At 41.2% G+C, this 15,411-nt stretch overlaps 1 protein-coding gene across 1 annotated transcript in view; it reads left to right on the top strand.

Annotated features, from left to right (window-relative positions):
- LOC134934188 (extracellular calcium-sensing receptor-like) overlaps nucleotides 1-6,315 on the top strand; it is a 92,794-nt gene extending 86,479 nt beyond the window's left edge. Inside the window, exons 8-9 of the mRNA XM_063929679.1 lie at nucleotides 2,794-2,917; nucleotides 5,414-6,315. Coding sequence (XP_063785749.1) covers nucleotides 2,794-2,917; nucleotides 5,414-6,315 — 1,026 coding nt within the window. The remainder of the gene's footprint in view (nucleotides 1-2,793; nucleotides 2,918-5,413) is intronic.
- Nucleotides 6,316-15,411: the final 9,096 nt, after the last annotated feature.

Below are 15,411 nucleotides of genomic sequence, written 5' to 3'. Positions count from 1 at the left end.
AGCATTCATTCTAGCTCAACATTATATTAGTATGGTGGCTCGGACGTTTAGTGATGTGGATTGGTCTAATGTATTAGACAAAGTTCTACTTCATTGCACTCCAACTCACAAAGCAATATCTTCTCACTATACTCTTTTAAGGACTCCTTTGGATTATAATGTCCTTACAATTGGATTAAGTAAATAGAGAGACAGATTTGTACAAATATCTCTGAATGTTCTACTTAATGTCTTAAAAAACACATCTAGATTACTATCTGGGCCAACCTATGTTGAAATGTTTTAAAAAAATATTTCATAGGGCTTATCTTTCCCTGTTGAAACGTTGAGAAATGGGTCTTTCGGCTTCATGTAATTGTTTGAAATGTGGAGCTAGAAGGGTGGATCTCTTCCATTGCCTATGGGATTGTCCAATTATTAAACGTTTTTGGAAAACAAATGGGGGGCTCAATAACATTCATTTGGTGGATTATTTTCATATAACTGCAAAATGGGCTATATTTGGAATATAGCCACAGGGAAGCCAAAAACTACTTCTAGGAATATCTTCAGCCACCAGGAAAACTACATTACATGCAGTATGTGGATTCACTTAATACCACCTTCCATGTCTGTTTTTGGATAAATTGTATTATATTCTGTATTCCATATGTAAAGAGTGGACTCACCCCTTCAGAATGAAAGAAGTACATTCTTTAAAAAAAATATGAAAAAGTTACATTTAATGTCTAACTGAACCAATCCAGAGACGAGTCAGAGATTGCTTTGCAGATAAAACTTGGTAGGAGACCCGGAAAAAACTATAAATCAGCTACCTATACATTTAGATTCTTAAGATATGTATTTACCGGACATGTAGGAGGGTGTACCCGTGTGCCCATCCATGCCATGCTATGCTTTGTCGAGTTGTGCTGTTTGCTACGTTATATTATATGTTTTATTTAGAATAATTGAGATAAATATTGAAAAGTTTTGTACGCAAATGTTTTAGTCAAGGTTTAATGGACTAATTTTATATTTTATAATAACTTTGTTATAGTATTATTATGATTGGATTATATATAAAACACATAAATATTATTGGAAATCTTGAATTGGCATGTTTGTATACTTAATGGACATGCAATAATGAGAATTTTTTTTGTTAAAAAAAGGAAAAGTACTAAATTCTGCTCCTCGTTGAGGCCATTGGGACTAGTGTCTTCAAGTGATTAATCCACATGGATTCTCTCTGTAGCGATGATTTCTTGTGATCATATTTTCTTTGCACACTTTAAGTTTTTTTTGTTGAAGAGGGCACCACACAGGGACCTCAAGGTATCAACTTTAAAAGAACCAGTTCCTTTGACACTGCCACACCAATATCTTTATTGACACATCGATTAGATGTGTAATTCCAGATACCCTGCCTTTTATCTGGAATCTCCTTTTCTAATTCAACCAAAGAAGAAAATTTGGCATTTAAAATACATTTTGATGAAAGGGGGTGGGGTAGTACTTCTTGATAATGTAGAGTATATTAATGAGATTTAAAGACAAGTATCAGACACTTTTGGGGGTGGGGAGTTTAATTATTTTTCCTGACAGCTGCCACTATATGGTGCCTGATGGAGCAATTGGATTGGGGGAATATTTCTGCTTGCAAACTCAGCCTATAAAAATTAAATTGATCCCATTATTAGCATGGCGGTTCTAGAGGATTGGTTTGATGAAGACATCAAGACTTTCCTGAAACATCTTTCATTTATGTCTTGCCCAATGTCAGCAATACCCTAATTAGACCTACAGGGAGACCGATTATTTTCTCTCGTTGTTCTCTCTGTCAGGCCATACCTCAATTTGTTGTCTTCTGGCTCCAACCAGTATTTCAACTTATAGACTATTATTTAAGGGACACTACTGAGTTTAACAATAAATTGAGATCACTAGGATAGCCCTCCTGCTGCCAGTATTCTAATCACATTAGACATCACCAGTCTATACATGACATTAATTATTGTGAAGAGATGGACCTATCAACTTCAAATATTGAGTATACCTAATATACTCTATCCCACCCCGTGACAGGTGCCATTGTAATGAGTTAATCAATGTTATCAACTTCACCTATCAGTTAACTAAATATGATGACTGATGGTTGTATGTATGTGTGTGTGTGTGTGTGTGTGTGTGTGTGTGTGTGTGTGTGTGTGTGTGTATATATATATATATATATATATAGAGAGAGAGAGAGAGATATATAGATATATATATATCTCCAGCAATTGAATCAGAGGGCACTCTCAATCACTTTAACTGGTTACCAACTAAAAATTGACCAAATGATTATGGCTTTACACATTTATTAAAAGCAAAGTATTGCCCAATCTAGACAGGGGTAACCCTTTTTCACAATTACAGATCACAATATGTGTCAAATGTACAATAGTGAAGGGTTTCTTTTCTCTCTGTCTTCAACCCTGACGTGTTTCGTCCTTCGTGGACTTCTTCTGAGGGATGGTCAACACAGCAAATGGTTAGTCCATGAAGCAACCATATATGAATTCAATGGGTTGAAACACTCTAATGCTCAAAAATGTTGAACACTTTAGACTAAATTAGCAAAGGACCTCTTTCCAAAAAACATGCTGGTCCAAATGATCAATGGATAAATATCCCACTTTGGGTGAGCCTCAAAATAATGATGTGTGAGAGAAATAGGCCACAGATACAGCAGTAGTTCCTATGTGCTCTCCCAAGTGCAAATGCTAGCTATATATACATTTATATAATAGGATAATGTACTATCCCCAGGTCCCTCGGTCAGCCTGCAGTGAGAGCTGTTCTCCAGGATACAGGAAGGCTGCTAAATCAGGACACCCCGTCTGCTGCTATGATTGTGTCCAATGTCTACAAGGAGAAATATCTAACAAGACAGGCAAGTACAGGACTTTCGGAGGTTGAAGAGACATTGGAACCAATAAAAACCCTAAATCTCCAGGGCAAAGCAAATAATCTATGTTAAAAAATGTGCAAATATATTTTTACAAAATGTGTTGCATACCAATACATCATATTAGAATTATTGTACTACTGTACTTTACAAGTAATGAGTGCAGAATAAAAAATAAATGAGTGACCGTATTCTAGCTTGTTTCATGATTTTCCAACTACCAACTGACATGATGACTTTTAAGAGCCTGTAGACCAGATGTTCTCAAACGCGGTCCTCAAGGCACCCCACCAGTCCAGATTTTAGGTATAGCCATGGCTCAGCACAGATGGATAAATTAAGTTTACTGAGGTACTAATTAAGTCACCTGTGGCCAAGCATGGGTAAACTTAAAATCTGGACCATTGGGGTGCTTTGAGGACCACGTTTGAGAACCTCTGCTGTAAGCCATCCAGCTGATTACTATTTATACACTGTACTTTTAGAGATTATAAATTACTTAACCACTTGCCTGGCATGGTCACATCAGATGCGACCATGCCTGCAAGTGCTTTATCTGACCTGGTCGCAGCCGCTGGTAAGTGTAAATCATCGCCCCCAAGCCCCCCCCCCTGTGTACCTGGTAGCTGTCCAGGCTCTAAAAACTAAAGTTGTGATGGTCGCGGTGTTACCAATGTTCCGATGGTCGTGATGTTCCCGATCGATGTTCAAATGTTTGGGGACAGAAATTATTTTTAAAAATAATAATTTTTTATCTTTTTTTCAACTAAAAGCATTTTGGATAGAGTTAAAATCATGTTTTTCACCTAATTCACTCATAAAAAAAACTAGAAGCGAGGACGTTCGGATTTACTCGGTTCTTTATGCCAGAATTATCGCCATTTCTTATTTTCTGGATTTTTCTTATCGCCTAACCAAAACACGTGATGTCTGATAGCCAATAAGGAGATTCGGGCAAATCGGAGTAAATCCGAATAAAACCGAACCCGCTCATCTCTAACCCCCCCGACAATTTCTGAGCATTTTTTTTTTGGGGGGGGGGGGGGGGGGAATCATCAGCTAAGTGGTTAAACAATTTTTGCAGGATGGGTGTAAATTAATCTTAATGTATTTCTGACCAAAGGCAGTAATGTATAAAATAAATTAGAGAACAATTTCCTAATCTTTGCATAACAGGTTTTTCACCTGCAAAATCTATTAACTCAATATTTTGGCACGTCTACTCTTCTCTTTCAGAGTTTTAATATTCCGCACACAAGTAGAAGTGACTCTGGGGGTCATTCCGAGTTGATTGCTAGTTGCTGTTGTTCGCAGCACAGCGATTAGGTAAAAAAATGGCAATTCTGCGCATGCATATGGGGCGCAGTGCGCACGCGCGTCGTACTTTCACAAAAGCCGACGTAGTTTCACACAAGGTCTAGCGACGCTTTTCAGTCACACTGCTCGCCGCAGAGTGATTGACAGGAAGTGGGTGTTTCTGGGTGTCAACTGACCGTTCAGGGAGTGTGCGGAAAAACGCAGGCGTGCCAGATAAAAACGCAGGCGTGGCGGAGGGAATGGAGGCGTGGTTGGCCAAACGCAGGGTGTGTTTGTGAAGTCAAAACAGGAACTAAACAGTCTGAGGTGATCGCTAGCTAGGAGTAAGTATCGAGCTACTCTGAAACTGCACAATCTTTTTTTGTAGCAGCGCAGCGAACCTTTCGTTCGCACTTCTGCTAAGATACACTCCCTGAGGGAGGCGGCTTAGCGTTTGCACTGCTGCTAAAAGCAGCTAGCGAGCGAACAACTCGAAATGAGGGCCACTGGGTCAATGACATCAACACAGTCGTTATGTCATCATTAAGGTGATGGTCACAGATTGTTGTACCTCAGTACGATATTATTATTAGAGTCATTTAAAAAACGAGACAGACACTGTAAAAAAGTGTAAATGACAAGAATAACAAGTGGTTACAAATTGGATGGGTTCCCTTTGTCTATCATCTTCTTTTGATCTGCGCACCTCAGTGCAAAAACATTATTCCTTAAATTGTTCTTTTCAAGATAAATATATTGGAACTAGTGTTGGGATCTTATTTGTGCATTTCAATAAAAACTGCGTTTTTGTTTTTTTTTTCACTTTGGGTAGTGCACATTTACACCTTGTAGATTTGTTACTGTGGGAATCTTTTTTATAAACTCCCAACCCCATTCTCAGACCTGGGGCCAAATGTAATAGAGTGAGCGTTTCAGAAAGTGAGAGCTTTGGTAAGGTTTTGCAGTTTTATTTTAAAGTGGCAATCATTTACACAGCAAGATCAACCTGGTTTTGCAGTGTAAATGATTGCCACTTTAAAAAAACCCTGAAAAACCTTACCAAAGCTCTCACTTTCTGAAACTCCCACTCTTTTACATTTGTCCACCAGTGTTTCTTTTCAACATCATCCAACACAATGATGACAAATAGATGTGTAACAGTACAATATATTTTTTATCTCGCAGATTCACTTAATTGCATCAGGTGTCCTTGGGATCAGTGGCCAAGTCCTGAGAAATCCAGATGTCTTCCAAAATCCATGGAGTTTCTTTCCTATGAAGATACATTGGGTGGAACTTTAGCTGCAATCAGCATAATATCCTCACTTATTCCTGCTCTTATTTTGAGCCTTTTCATCTTTCATAGACAAACACCTGTAGTGAAAGCCAATAATTACTCTCTAAGTTGTCTTCTACTGATGTCCCTGTATCTCTGCTTCCTGTGCTCTTTAGTATTTATAGGTTACCCCCACCACAAGACGTGTCTCCTGCGTCAGGTCCTGTTTGGTCTGGCCTTCACTTTGTGCATCTCAAGCATTTTGGCTAAGACTATCCTGGTGGTGCTTGCTTTTATGGCCACTAGACCAGGCAGCAATGTGAGGAGATGGATGAGCCACCAAGTGTCCTACATGATTATTATTACCTGTTTCCTGTTACAATTCATCTTGTGCATCACTTGGTTGTCCATAGCTTCTCCATTCCCACAATATAACACTGAAATAAAACCTGGACTCATCATTGTTGAGTGTAATGAGGGATCTCCCTTTGCCTTCTGGACCATGCTGGGTTATCTGTTTCTTCTGGCCACCATTAGTTTCATTGTAGCCTTTCTGGCTCGAAAACTTCCAGACAGGTTCAATGAGGCCCAGTTTATTACCTTCAGCATGCTGGCCTTCCTCAGTGTCTGGGTGTCCTTTATCCCAGCCTCCCTCAGTGCTCAGGGTAAATACACCGTGGCCATGGAGATATTTGCCATCTTGGCTTCCAGTTGGGCTCTGGTGATCTGTATGTTCCTGCCTAAATGTTTCATAATAGTGTTCAGACCAGATCAAAACTTTCGTCTTCACATAATACAAAATAATGGTTAATATTAGTTTAGCAGCTCAAAAAAGAGTAAGGATCAATAAATATACAAAAGCAAAATAAAAGTTTGTGAACCCCTAGCAAATGGTGCAAAAAAGGCAGCCCGTAGGCCGGTTCACCACAACAGAACCTCACCATAAGTTCAAATGGCACAAATTTGAATATGAATGTGTGGGACCCAGAATAACAGGCGCTTATAATACAGACAAAAGAAATATATGAATATATAGATATACTCAGCAACACGTCCCTGGAGTGTGCAGAAATGATGGAACTTCAAATCACAATGTGGATGGTCTTCTCCCCTTTTCTGAAGCAATTCTCTCCCCTCAGATTGATGTTAACATGGAACGAAAATAGTATATATATATGTGTAGTAATGTTTCAATAATAGATGAGTCTCTCTCAATGCTATAAACATTTAACACAGCAAGGGCTTTAACACAATGAGGCGTACCCCAACTCACTTTCCAAACGAAAGAGAAAAGCTTATAAAGGTATCTTTTTATCCACCTCTGTGTCAGAAACCATAGATTTAGGTGATGAACCCTCTTCACCGGGGAAGTAAGCATACCTCACTCACACAAAAAGGGGGTAGTTGAAGCACATAAAGGTATCTTTCATGCTCTGTAAGTTGAATGTAAGGCGTACCCTACTCACGCCAATAAAGATTATATTCAGACGCATCTGGGTTTCTTTCGATGGTCAAACATGTTAATAATTGGCACTAATTTTTCTCATGTATGGAAATTCCAGAGGGGACATCAAAAAGAATATGAATCACGATATATCCACATGAAAAAGTTAATTTTTATTAAAAAACGCCCCGTACAAAAGGGGTGAGCACAACAAAAGCAATAAAAAGGTATGCAAAGTCCATTAGATGTTATAGCAGCGTGGCTTATGCATCCATAACATACAAAAAATAAAGTCCAGGACATATACAAAAAGCAAAAAAAAATATATATATATTTTTTTTAAAAGCAATAACAATTCATACCTAAATGGTATAGTAGGAGGTCCACACTCTCAGCTGGTCAACATGTTTCGGCCTGTCATAGTCCTTTATCAAGAACCCACCCAAGTCTAACTCTCTCTGTACATGTTATATCTGCCCCCCCTGCAGTGCACATGGTTTTGTCCAATTGCTAACTTTTTTTGGTTTGCTAACAACTCTGAATAACCCCCATTGTAATATGTTTATACAGTAGTTTATATCTATTACAAGTCAACAGATTGGAGACTCATACAGCTGGTTAATATCAGTGACACTAGATGTAGGATTTTATTTTCAAGTTTTCTCTTTTTTCCCCAATAACATTTTACTAAGTTAGTTTTTGCTCTTCATAACTATTTCTTTATTATTAAATTAACTTAGTCCAGTTGGCCTGTATAGAGTCATACTTGGAGGTATTTAAATTCATCTAGATCTACGTTTTTGTTTACTTGTTTAGATGTATAGATGCATACACACCAATGTAACCTTATGATTTTGACTATATAGTCAAAATAGTAAGGAAAGTTAGTGCAAATTGCACTGCGTGTACACAGCTTGCGATATCGATGCGTGCTCCCGTGGGGTCAGTATCGCAAGAAAAGATAGACTGTGCAGGCAAGGCAATCTTGACTATATTGTGTACTATCTAGTACATAGTATACTCAAAATTGGCACATAGTTAAAATCTCACATAGTCAAAATCTCATGTAAAGAAAGTCAAAATCGGATATAGTTAATATCTCACCGTGTGAATGCACCTTAAGTCTTATTACTTCTTTCTTTCTGCTGCTGATTCCTCTCCCAGTGCAGCCAAGCATCTGACTAGCCTTCCTCATTGCTTTGTTACATTGCTTACCTGCCTTTAAGTCACCTGAAATAGTGACTCCTAGATCCCTTTCCTCCTCAGTAGTTTCCACTATAGTGCCATTAATACTATATTTAGCCTTTGGATTTTTGAGCCCCAAGTACATGATTTTGCATTTTTTGGGGCATTAAACTGTAATTGCCACACTCTTGACCATTCCTCTAGTCTACCTAGAACCTCAATCATTTGTTTTACCCCACCTGGTGTGTGTACCCTGTTGCATATCTTTGTGTCATCTGCAAAAAGGCATACTTTCCCTTTAATGCCATTTGCAATGTCACCAATAAAGATATTAAAAAGCACTGGTCCAAGTACAGATCCCTGGGGTATTCCACTGGTAACATTTCCCTTCTATGAATGCACTCCATTTACCACAACTCTCTGTTATCTATCCTGCATCCAAGATCTTATCCAGTCAATAATCCTAGTATCCATTCCCAAGCTTCCAAGTTTATTTAGCAGGCTACGATGTGGAACAGTGTCAAAAGCCTTACTAAAGTCTAGATAAGTTATATCCACGGCTCCACCTTTATCAATCACTTTAGTCACACAGTCTAAAAAGTCAATAAGATCTGTTTGACATGATCTCCCCCCCAGTGAATACATGCTGTTTGGGATCCTGTAAATTGCTGGATTTGAGATAATCTGCAACTCTTATTTTTAAGAGTGTTTTCATCAATTTCCCTACTACTGATATAAGACTCACTGGTCTGTAGTAGTTTGCCTCTTCCTTACTTCCACTTTTGTGCAGTGGGACTACGTTCGCTCTTTTCCAGTCCTCTGTAATTACTCCTGTAGCTAATGACTGGTTGAATAATTCTAAAAGCGCTCCCATAAAAGCCAAGTTTACAAACACACACCCAGTGGATACATAAAATCGATTGGTCACGTACACTGGTAATTCAGGAGATGAATAAAGATCCAACGTTGATTAAAGGCAGATGGATCTAATTCTCATAAAATTATAAGACAAAAAGAAAGTGCAATAGTGCAATTATCTTTGTTTAAAAGGCCTGAATTTATTTTAATATCGCACTTACACCAAACAGATGAGGTCAGTAGCATATAAAATGAATCCTCTTTGGCAGTACAGCAACAAAGGACTGGATGATAACAGTCCTAACAATGTCCAACGCTGATATCAAACAAATGCAGCTTAAGGAAAATGGCTCCGGAAACCAGGATCCAACACAGTCCCTCAGCGTCCAGTGCAGATGGTAAAACTCAAACGTGGTCACAAGTAAAGTGGGAGAGTACACGCTTAACGCGTTTCAAACTTTCATAGTCCTTCTTCAGAAGCGTATACTGCTCTCCCTTCCGTCTCCCTAAATACCCTAGCTAGTACAAAAAACAGCTGATCTCAATTGCCGCTAATCGGCGTACAGGACCGCCCGCGCATGCGCATACCGGATGCACAAGACCGGAAACAAGATGGATGTGCGTTCCACCGCATCCAGAAGTCCCGTAAGCTGACAGCGGCTTGCGTTCCAGTTCTTCACAAAGTCCGATCCCGGAGGTTTGCAGTGGTAGTGCGTTCCACCTTATAGAGGGACCTTCAATATTGGGCTGCTATAAATTCCAATCATCCAGGGAGGCCACAATCAGTTCCAAGATATTTGAAGAATCCTCCACAAATGTCCAACCATTAATTTAATGTATAAACATAATTAAATGGACAGAGTCAGCACCTCAAATAGAAAAAAATATGAATATATGGACAAAAGCAGCAATATACATATAAAATATAAATATGTGGACAATAGCAGCAATATACATATAAAAAATATAAAATATATATATATATATATATATATAAAAAAGGAGATTCAAATAGGAAAAATGAACCAAGAATCAAAGAATGCAATTGATCAATTAAGTTAAAAAACACTTCAACTCAAAATCACCATTAAGTCCATTAGGGGCAAGTGTGTCCAAATGGTGTATCCATCTCATTTCCGATTGAGACAGTCTTTTATCTATGTCTTTTGAACGCCAATTAGGTTGTATCTGTTGTAGACCATAAAAGCTTTTTATTTTACATTCATTTGATTCATGGCACACCTTAAAATGTGAGGAGACCGTGTGCGTGATTAACCCTTTACGAATATTATAAATATGCTCTGCGGCTCTTACTTTTAAGCATCTGGTGGTCTTGCCCACATAATAAAAGCCGCAAGCACATTCCAAGATATAAATAATATTCTTGGAATGGCAAGTAATGAATTCCTTGATTTCTACAGATTTTCCTTTTATAATTAAATTCGTAGTTTTTTTGTCCCTACATTTAACTGTCTTGCACATCAGGCAATCACCACACCGGTGAAAGCCCTTTGTGCGTATACTTTGACGGGGATTATTCTCAACAAATGACTCTTTAAAGATGGTGCCCTTTTATAAATAAAAAGGGGTCTATCAGGGAGTACACTGCCTAATAGAGGGTCCTGTTTTAGTAACTTCCAATTACTTTTAAAAATTTGTTCAATCTCCTTATGTCTTAAGTTAAATTGGCTAACAAAAGCCCATTGAAAATTCTGATCTTTTACAACATCACAAGCTTCTTTCTTTTTGAGAAGATCCACCCGATTAATGGTATCCACTTTTTCTCTTGTTTTTTTTAAAGAATCCCTAGAATAACCCTTTGCAATGAACCTTTCAGATAAAGCATTTTGTTGTTCATTGTAGGGATGTGCACTTGAAATTTTTCGGGTTTTGTGTTTTGGTTTTGGGTTCGGTTCCGCGGCCGTGTTGTGGGTTCGACCGCGTTTTGGCAAAACCTCACCGAATTTTTTTTGTCGGATTCGGGTGTGTTTTGGATTCGGGTGTTTTTTTCAAAAAACCCTAAAAAACAGCTTAAATCATAGAATTTGGGGGTCATTTTGATCCCAAAGTATTATTAACCTCAAAAACCATAATTTCCACTCATTTTCAGTCTATTCTGAATACCTCACACCTCACAATATTATTTTTAGTCCTAAAATTTGCACCGAGGTCGCTGGATGACTAAGCTAAGCGACCCTAGTGGCCGACACAAACACCTGGCCCATCTAGGAGTGGCACTGCAGTGTCACGCAGGATGGCCCTTCCAAAAAACACTCCCCAAACAGCACATGACGCAAAGAAGAAAAAAAGAGGCGCAATGAGGTAGCTGTGTGAGTAAGCTAAGCGACCCTAGTGGCCGACACAAACACCTGGCCCATCTAGGAGTGGCACTGCAGTGTCACGCAGGATGGCCCTTCCAAAAAACACTCCCCAAACAGCACATGACGCAAAGAAGAAAAAAAGAGGCGCAATGAGGTAGCTGTGTGAGTAAGCTACGCGACCCTAGTGGCCGACACAAACACCTGGCCCATCTAGGAGTGGCACTGCAGTGTCACGCAGGATGGCCCTTCCAAAAAACACTCCCCAAACAGCACATGACGCAAAGAAGAAAAAAAGAAGCGCAATGAGGTAGCTGTGTGAGTAAGCTAAGCGACCCTAGTGGCCGACACAAACACCTGGCCCATCTAGGAGTGGCACTGCAGTGTCACGCAGGATGGCCCTTCCAAAAAACACTCCCCAAACAGCACATGACGCAAATAAAAATGAAAGAAAAAAGAGGTGCAAGATGGAATTGTCCTTGGGCCCTCCCACCCACCCTTATGTTGTATAAACAGGACATGCACACTTTAACCAACCCATCATTTCAGTGACAGGGTCTGCCACACGACTGTGACTGAAATGACGGGTTGGTTTGGACCCCCACCGAAAAAGAAGCAATTAATCTCTCCTTGCACAAACTGGCTCTACAGAGGCAAGATGTCCACCTCATCATCATCCTCCGATATATCACCGTGTACATCCCGCTCCTAACAGATTATCAATTCGTCCCCACTGGAATCCACCATCTCAGCTCCCTGTGTACTTTGTGGAGGCAATTGCTGCTGGTCAATGTCTCCACGGAGGAATTGATTATAATTCATTTTAATGAACATCATCTTCTCCACATTTTCTGGAAGTAACCTCGTACGCAGATTGCTGACAAGGTGAGCGGCGGCACTAAACACTCTTTCGGAGTACACACTTGTGGGAGGGCAACTTAGGTAGAATAAAGCCAGTTTGTGCAAGGGCCTCCAAATTGCCTCTTTTTCCTGCCAGTATAAGTACGGACTGTCTGACGTGCCTACTTGGATGCGGTCACTCATATAATCCTCCACCATTCTTTCAATGGTGAGAGAATCATATGCAGTGACAGTAGATGACATGTCCGTAATCGTTGTCAGGTCCTTCAGTCCGGACCAGATGTCAGCATCAGCAGTCGCTCCAGACTGCCCTGCATCACCGCCAGCGGGTGGGCTCGGAATTCTGAGCCTTTTCCTCGCACCCCCAGTTGCGGGAGAATGTGAAGGAGGAGATGTTGACAGGTCGCGTTCCGCTTGACTTGACAATTTTGTCACCAGCAGGTCTTTGAACCCCAGCAGACTTGTGTCTGCCGGAAAGAGAGATCCAAGGTAGGTTTTAAATCTAGGATCGAGCACGGTGGCCAAAATGTAGTGCTCTGATTTCAACAGATTGACCACCCGTGAATCCTTGTTAAGCGAATTAAGGGCTCCATCCACAAGTCCCACATGCCTAGCGGAATCGCTCCCTTTTAGCTCCTCCTTCAATGCCTCCAGCTTCTTCTGCAAAAGCCTGATGAGGGGAATGACCTGACTCAGGCTGGCAGTGTCTGAACTGACTTCACGTGTGGCAAGTTCAAAAGGTTGCAGAACCTTGCACAACGTTGAAATCATTCTCCACTGCGCTTGAGACAGGTACATTCCACCTCCTATATCGTGCTCAATTGTATAGGCTTGAATGGCCTTTTGCTGCTCCTCCAACCTCTGAAGCATATAGAGGGTTGAATTCCACCTCGTTACCACTTCTTGCTTCAGATGATGGCAGGGCAGGTTCAGGCGTTTTTGGTGGTGCTCCAGTCTTCTGTACGTGGTGCCTGTACGCCGAAAGTGTCCCGCAATTCTTCTGGCCACCGACAGCATCTCTTGCACGCCCCTGTCGTTTTTTAAAAAATTCTGCACCACCAAATTCAAGGTATGTGCAAAACATGGGACGTGCTGGAATTTGCCCATATTTAATGCACACACAATATTGCTGGCGTTGTCCGATGCCACAAATCCACAGGAGAGTCCAATTGGGGTAAGCCATTCCGCGATGATCTTCCTCAGGTGCCGTAAGAGGTTTTCAGCTGTGTGCGTATTCTGGAAACCGGTGATACAAAGCGTAGCCTGCCTAGGAAAGAGTTGGCGTTTGCGAGATGCTGCTACTGGTGCCGCCGCTGCTGTTCTTGCGGCGGGAGTCCATACATCTACCCAGTGGGCTGTCACAGTCATATAGTCCTGACCCTGCCCTGCTCCACTTGTCCACATGTCCGTGGTTAAGTGGACATTGGGTACAACTGCATTTTTTAGGACACTGGTGAGTCTTTTTCTGACTTCCGTGTACATTCTCCGTATCGCCTGCCTAGAGAAGTGGAACCTAGATGGTATTTGGTAACGGGGGCACACTGCCTCAAGAAATTGTCTAGTTCCCTGTGAACTAACGGCGGATACCGGACGCACGTCTAACACCAACATAGTTGTCAAGGCCTCAGTTATCCGCTTTGCAACAGGATGACTGCTGTGATATTTCATCTTCCTCGCAAAGGACTGTTGGACAGTCAATTGCTTACTGGAAGTAGTAAAAGTGGGCTTACGACTTCCCCTCTGGGATGACCATCGACTCCCAGCAGCAACAACAGCAGCGCCAGCAGCAGTAGGCGTTACACGCAAGGATGCATCGGAGGAATCCCAGGCAGGAGAGGACTCGTCAGAATTGCCAGTGACATGGCATGCAGGACTATTGGCATTCCTGGGGAAGGAGGAAATTGACACTGAGGGAGTTGGTGGGGTGGTTTGCGTGAGCTTGGTTACAAGAGGAAGGGATTTACTGGTCAGTGGACTGCTTCCGCTGTCGCCCAAAGTTTTTGAACTTGTCACTGACTTATTATGAATGCGCTGCAGGTGACGTATAAGGGAGGATGTTCCGAGGTGGTTAACGTCCTTACCCCTACTTATTACAGCTTGACAAAGGCAACACACGGCTTGACAAATGTTGTCCGCATTTCTGGTGAAATACTTCCACACCGAAGAGCTGATTTTTTTGGTATTTTCACCAGGCATGTCAACGGCCCTATTCCTCCCACGGACAACAGGTGTCTTCCCGGGTGCCTGACTTAAACAAACCACCTCACCATCAGAATCCTCCTTGTCAATTTCCTCCCCAGCGCCAGCAACACCCATATCCTCCTCATCCTGGTGTACTTCAACACTGACATCTTCAATCTGACTATCAGGAACTGGACTGCGGGAGCTCCTTCCAGCACTTGCAGGGGGCGTGCAAATGGTGGAAGGCGCATGCTCTTCACGTCCAGTGTTGGGAAGGTCAGGCATCGCAACCGACACAATTGGACTCTCCTTGTGGATTTGGGATTTCGAAGAACGCACAGTTCTTTGCGGTGCTTTTGCCAGCTTGAGTCTTTTCAGTTTTCTAGCGAGAGGCTGAGTGCTTCCATCCTCATGTGAAGCTGAACCACTAGCCATGAACATAGGCCAGGGCCTCAGCCGTTCCTTGGTAAATGGCATATTGGCAAGTTTACGCTTCTCCTCCGACAATTTTATTTTAGATTTTGGAGTCCTTTTTTTACTGATATTTGGTGTTTTGGATTTTACATGCTCTGTACTATGACATTGGGCATCGGCCTTGGCAGACGACGTTGCTGGCATTTCATCGTCTCGGCCATGACTAGTGGCAGCAGCTTCAGCACGAGGTGGAAGTGGATCTTGATCTTTCCCTAATTTTGGAACCTCAACATTTTTGTTCTCCATATTTTAATAGGCACAACTAAAAGGCACCTCAGGTAAACAATGGAGATGGATGGATACTAGTATACTTATAGATGGACGAGCGACTGCCGACACAGAGGTAGCTACAGCCGTGGACTACCGTACTGTGTCTGCTGCTAATATAGACTGGATGATAAGGAGATGAAATTAATATATATATATATATATAATATCACTAGTACTGCAGCCGGACAGGTATATATATTTATTATGTAATGACTGATGACGGACCTGCTGGACACTGTCAGCTCAGCAGCACCGCAGACTGCTACAGTAAGCTACTATAGTAGTATGTATAAAGAAGAAAGAAAAAAAAACCCCA

This window comes from Pseudophryne corroboree, chromosome 6 (genome assembly GCF_028390025.1).
Source record: "Pseudophryne corroboree isolate aPseCor3 chromosome 6, aPseCor3.hap2, whole genome shotgun sequence".
Classification (NCBI taxonomy): domain Eukaryota; kingdom Metazoa; phylum Chordata; class Amphibia; order Anura; family Myobatrachidae; genus Pseudophryne; species Pseudophryne corroboree.
The sequence above is the reverse complement of the archived record's forward strand: the minus strand, read 5'-3'. Positions and strand labels throughout refer to the sequence as shown.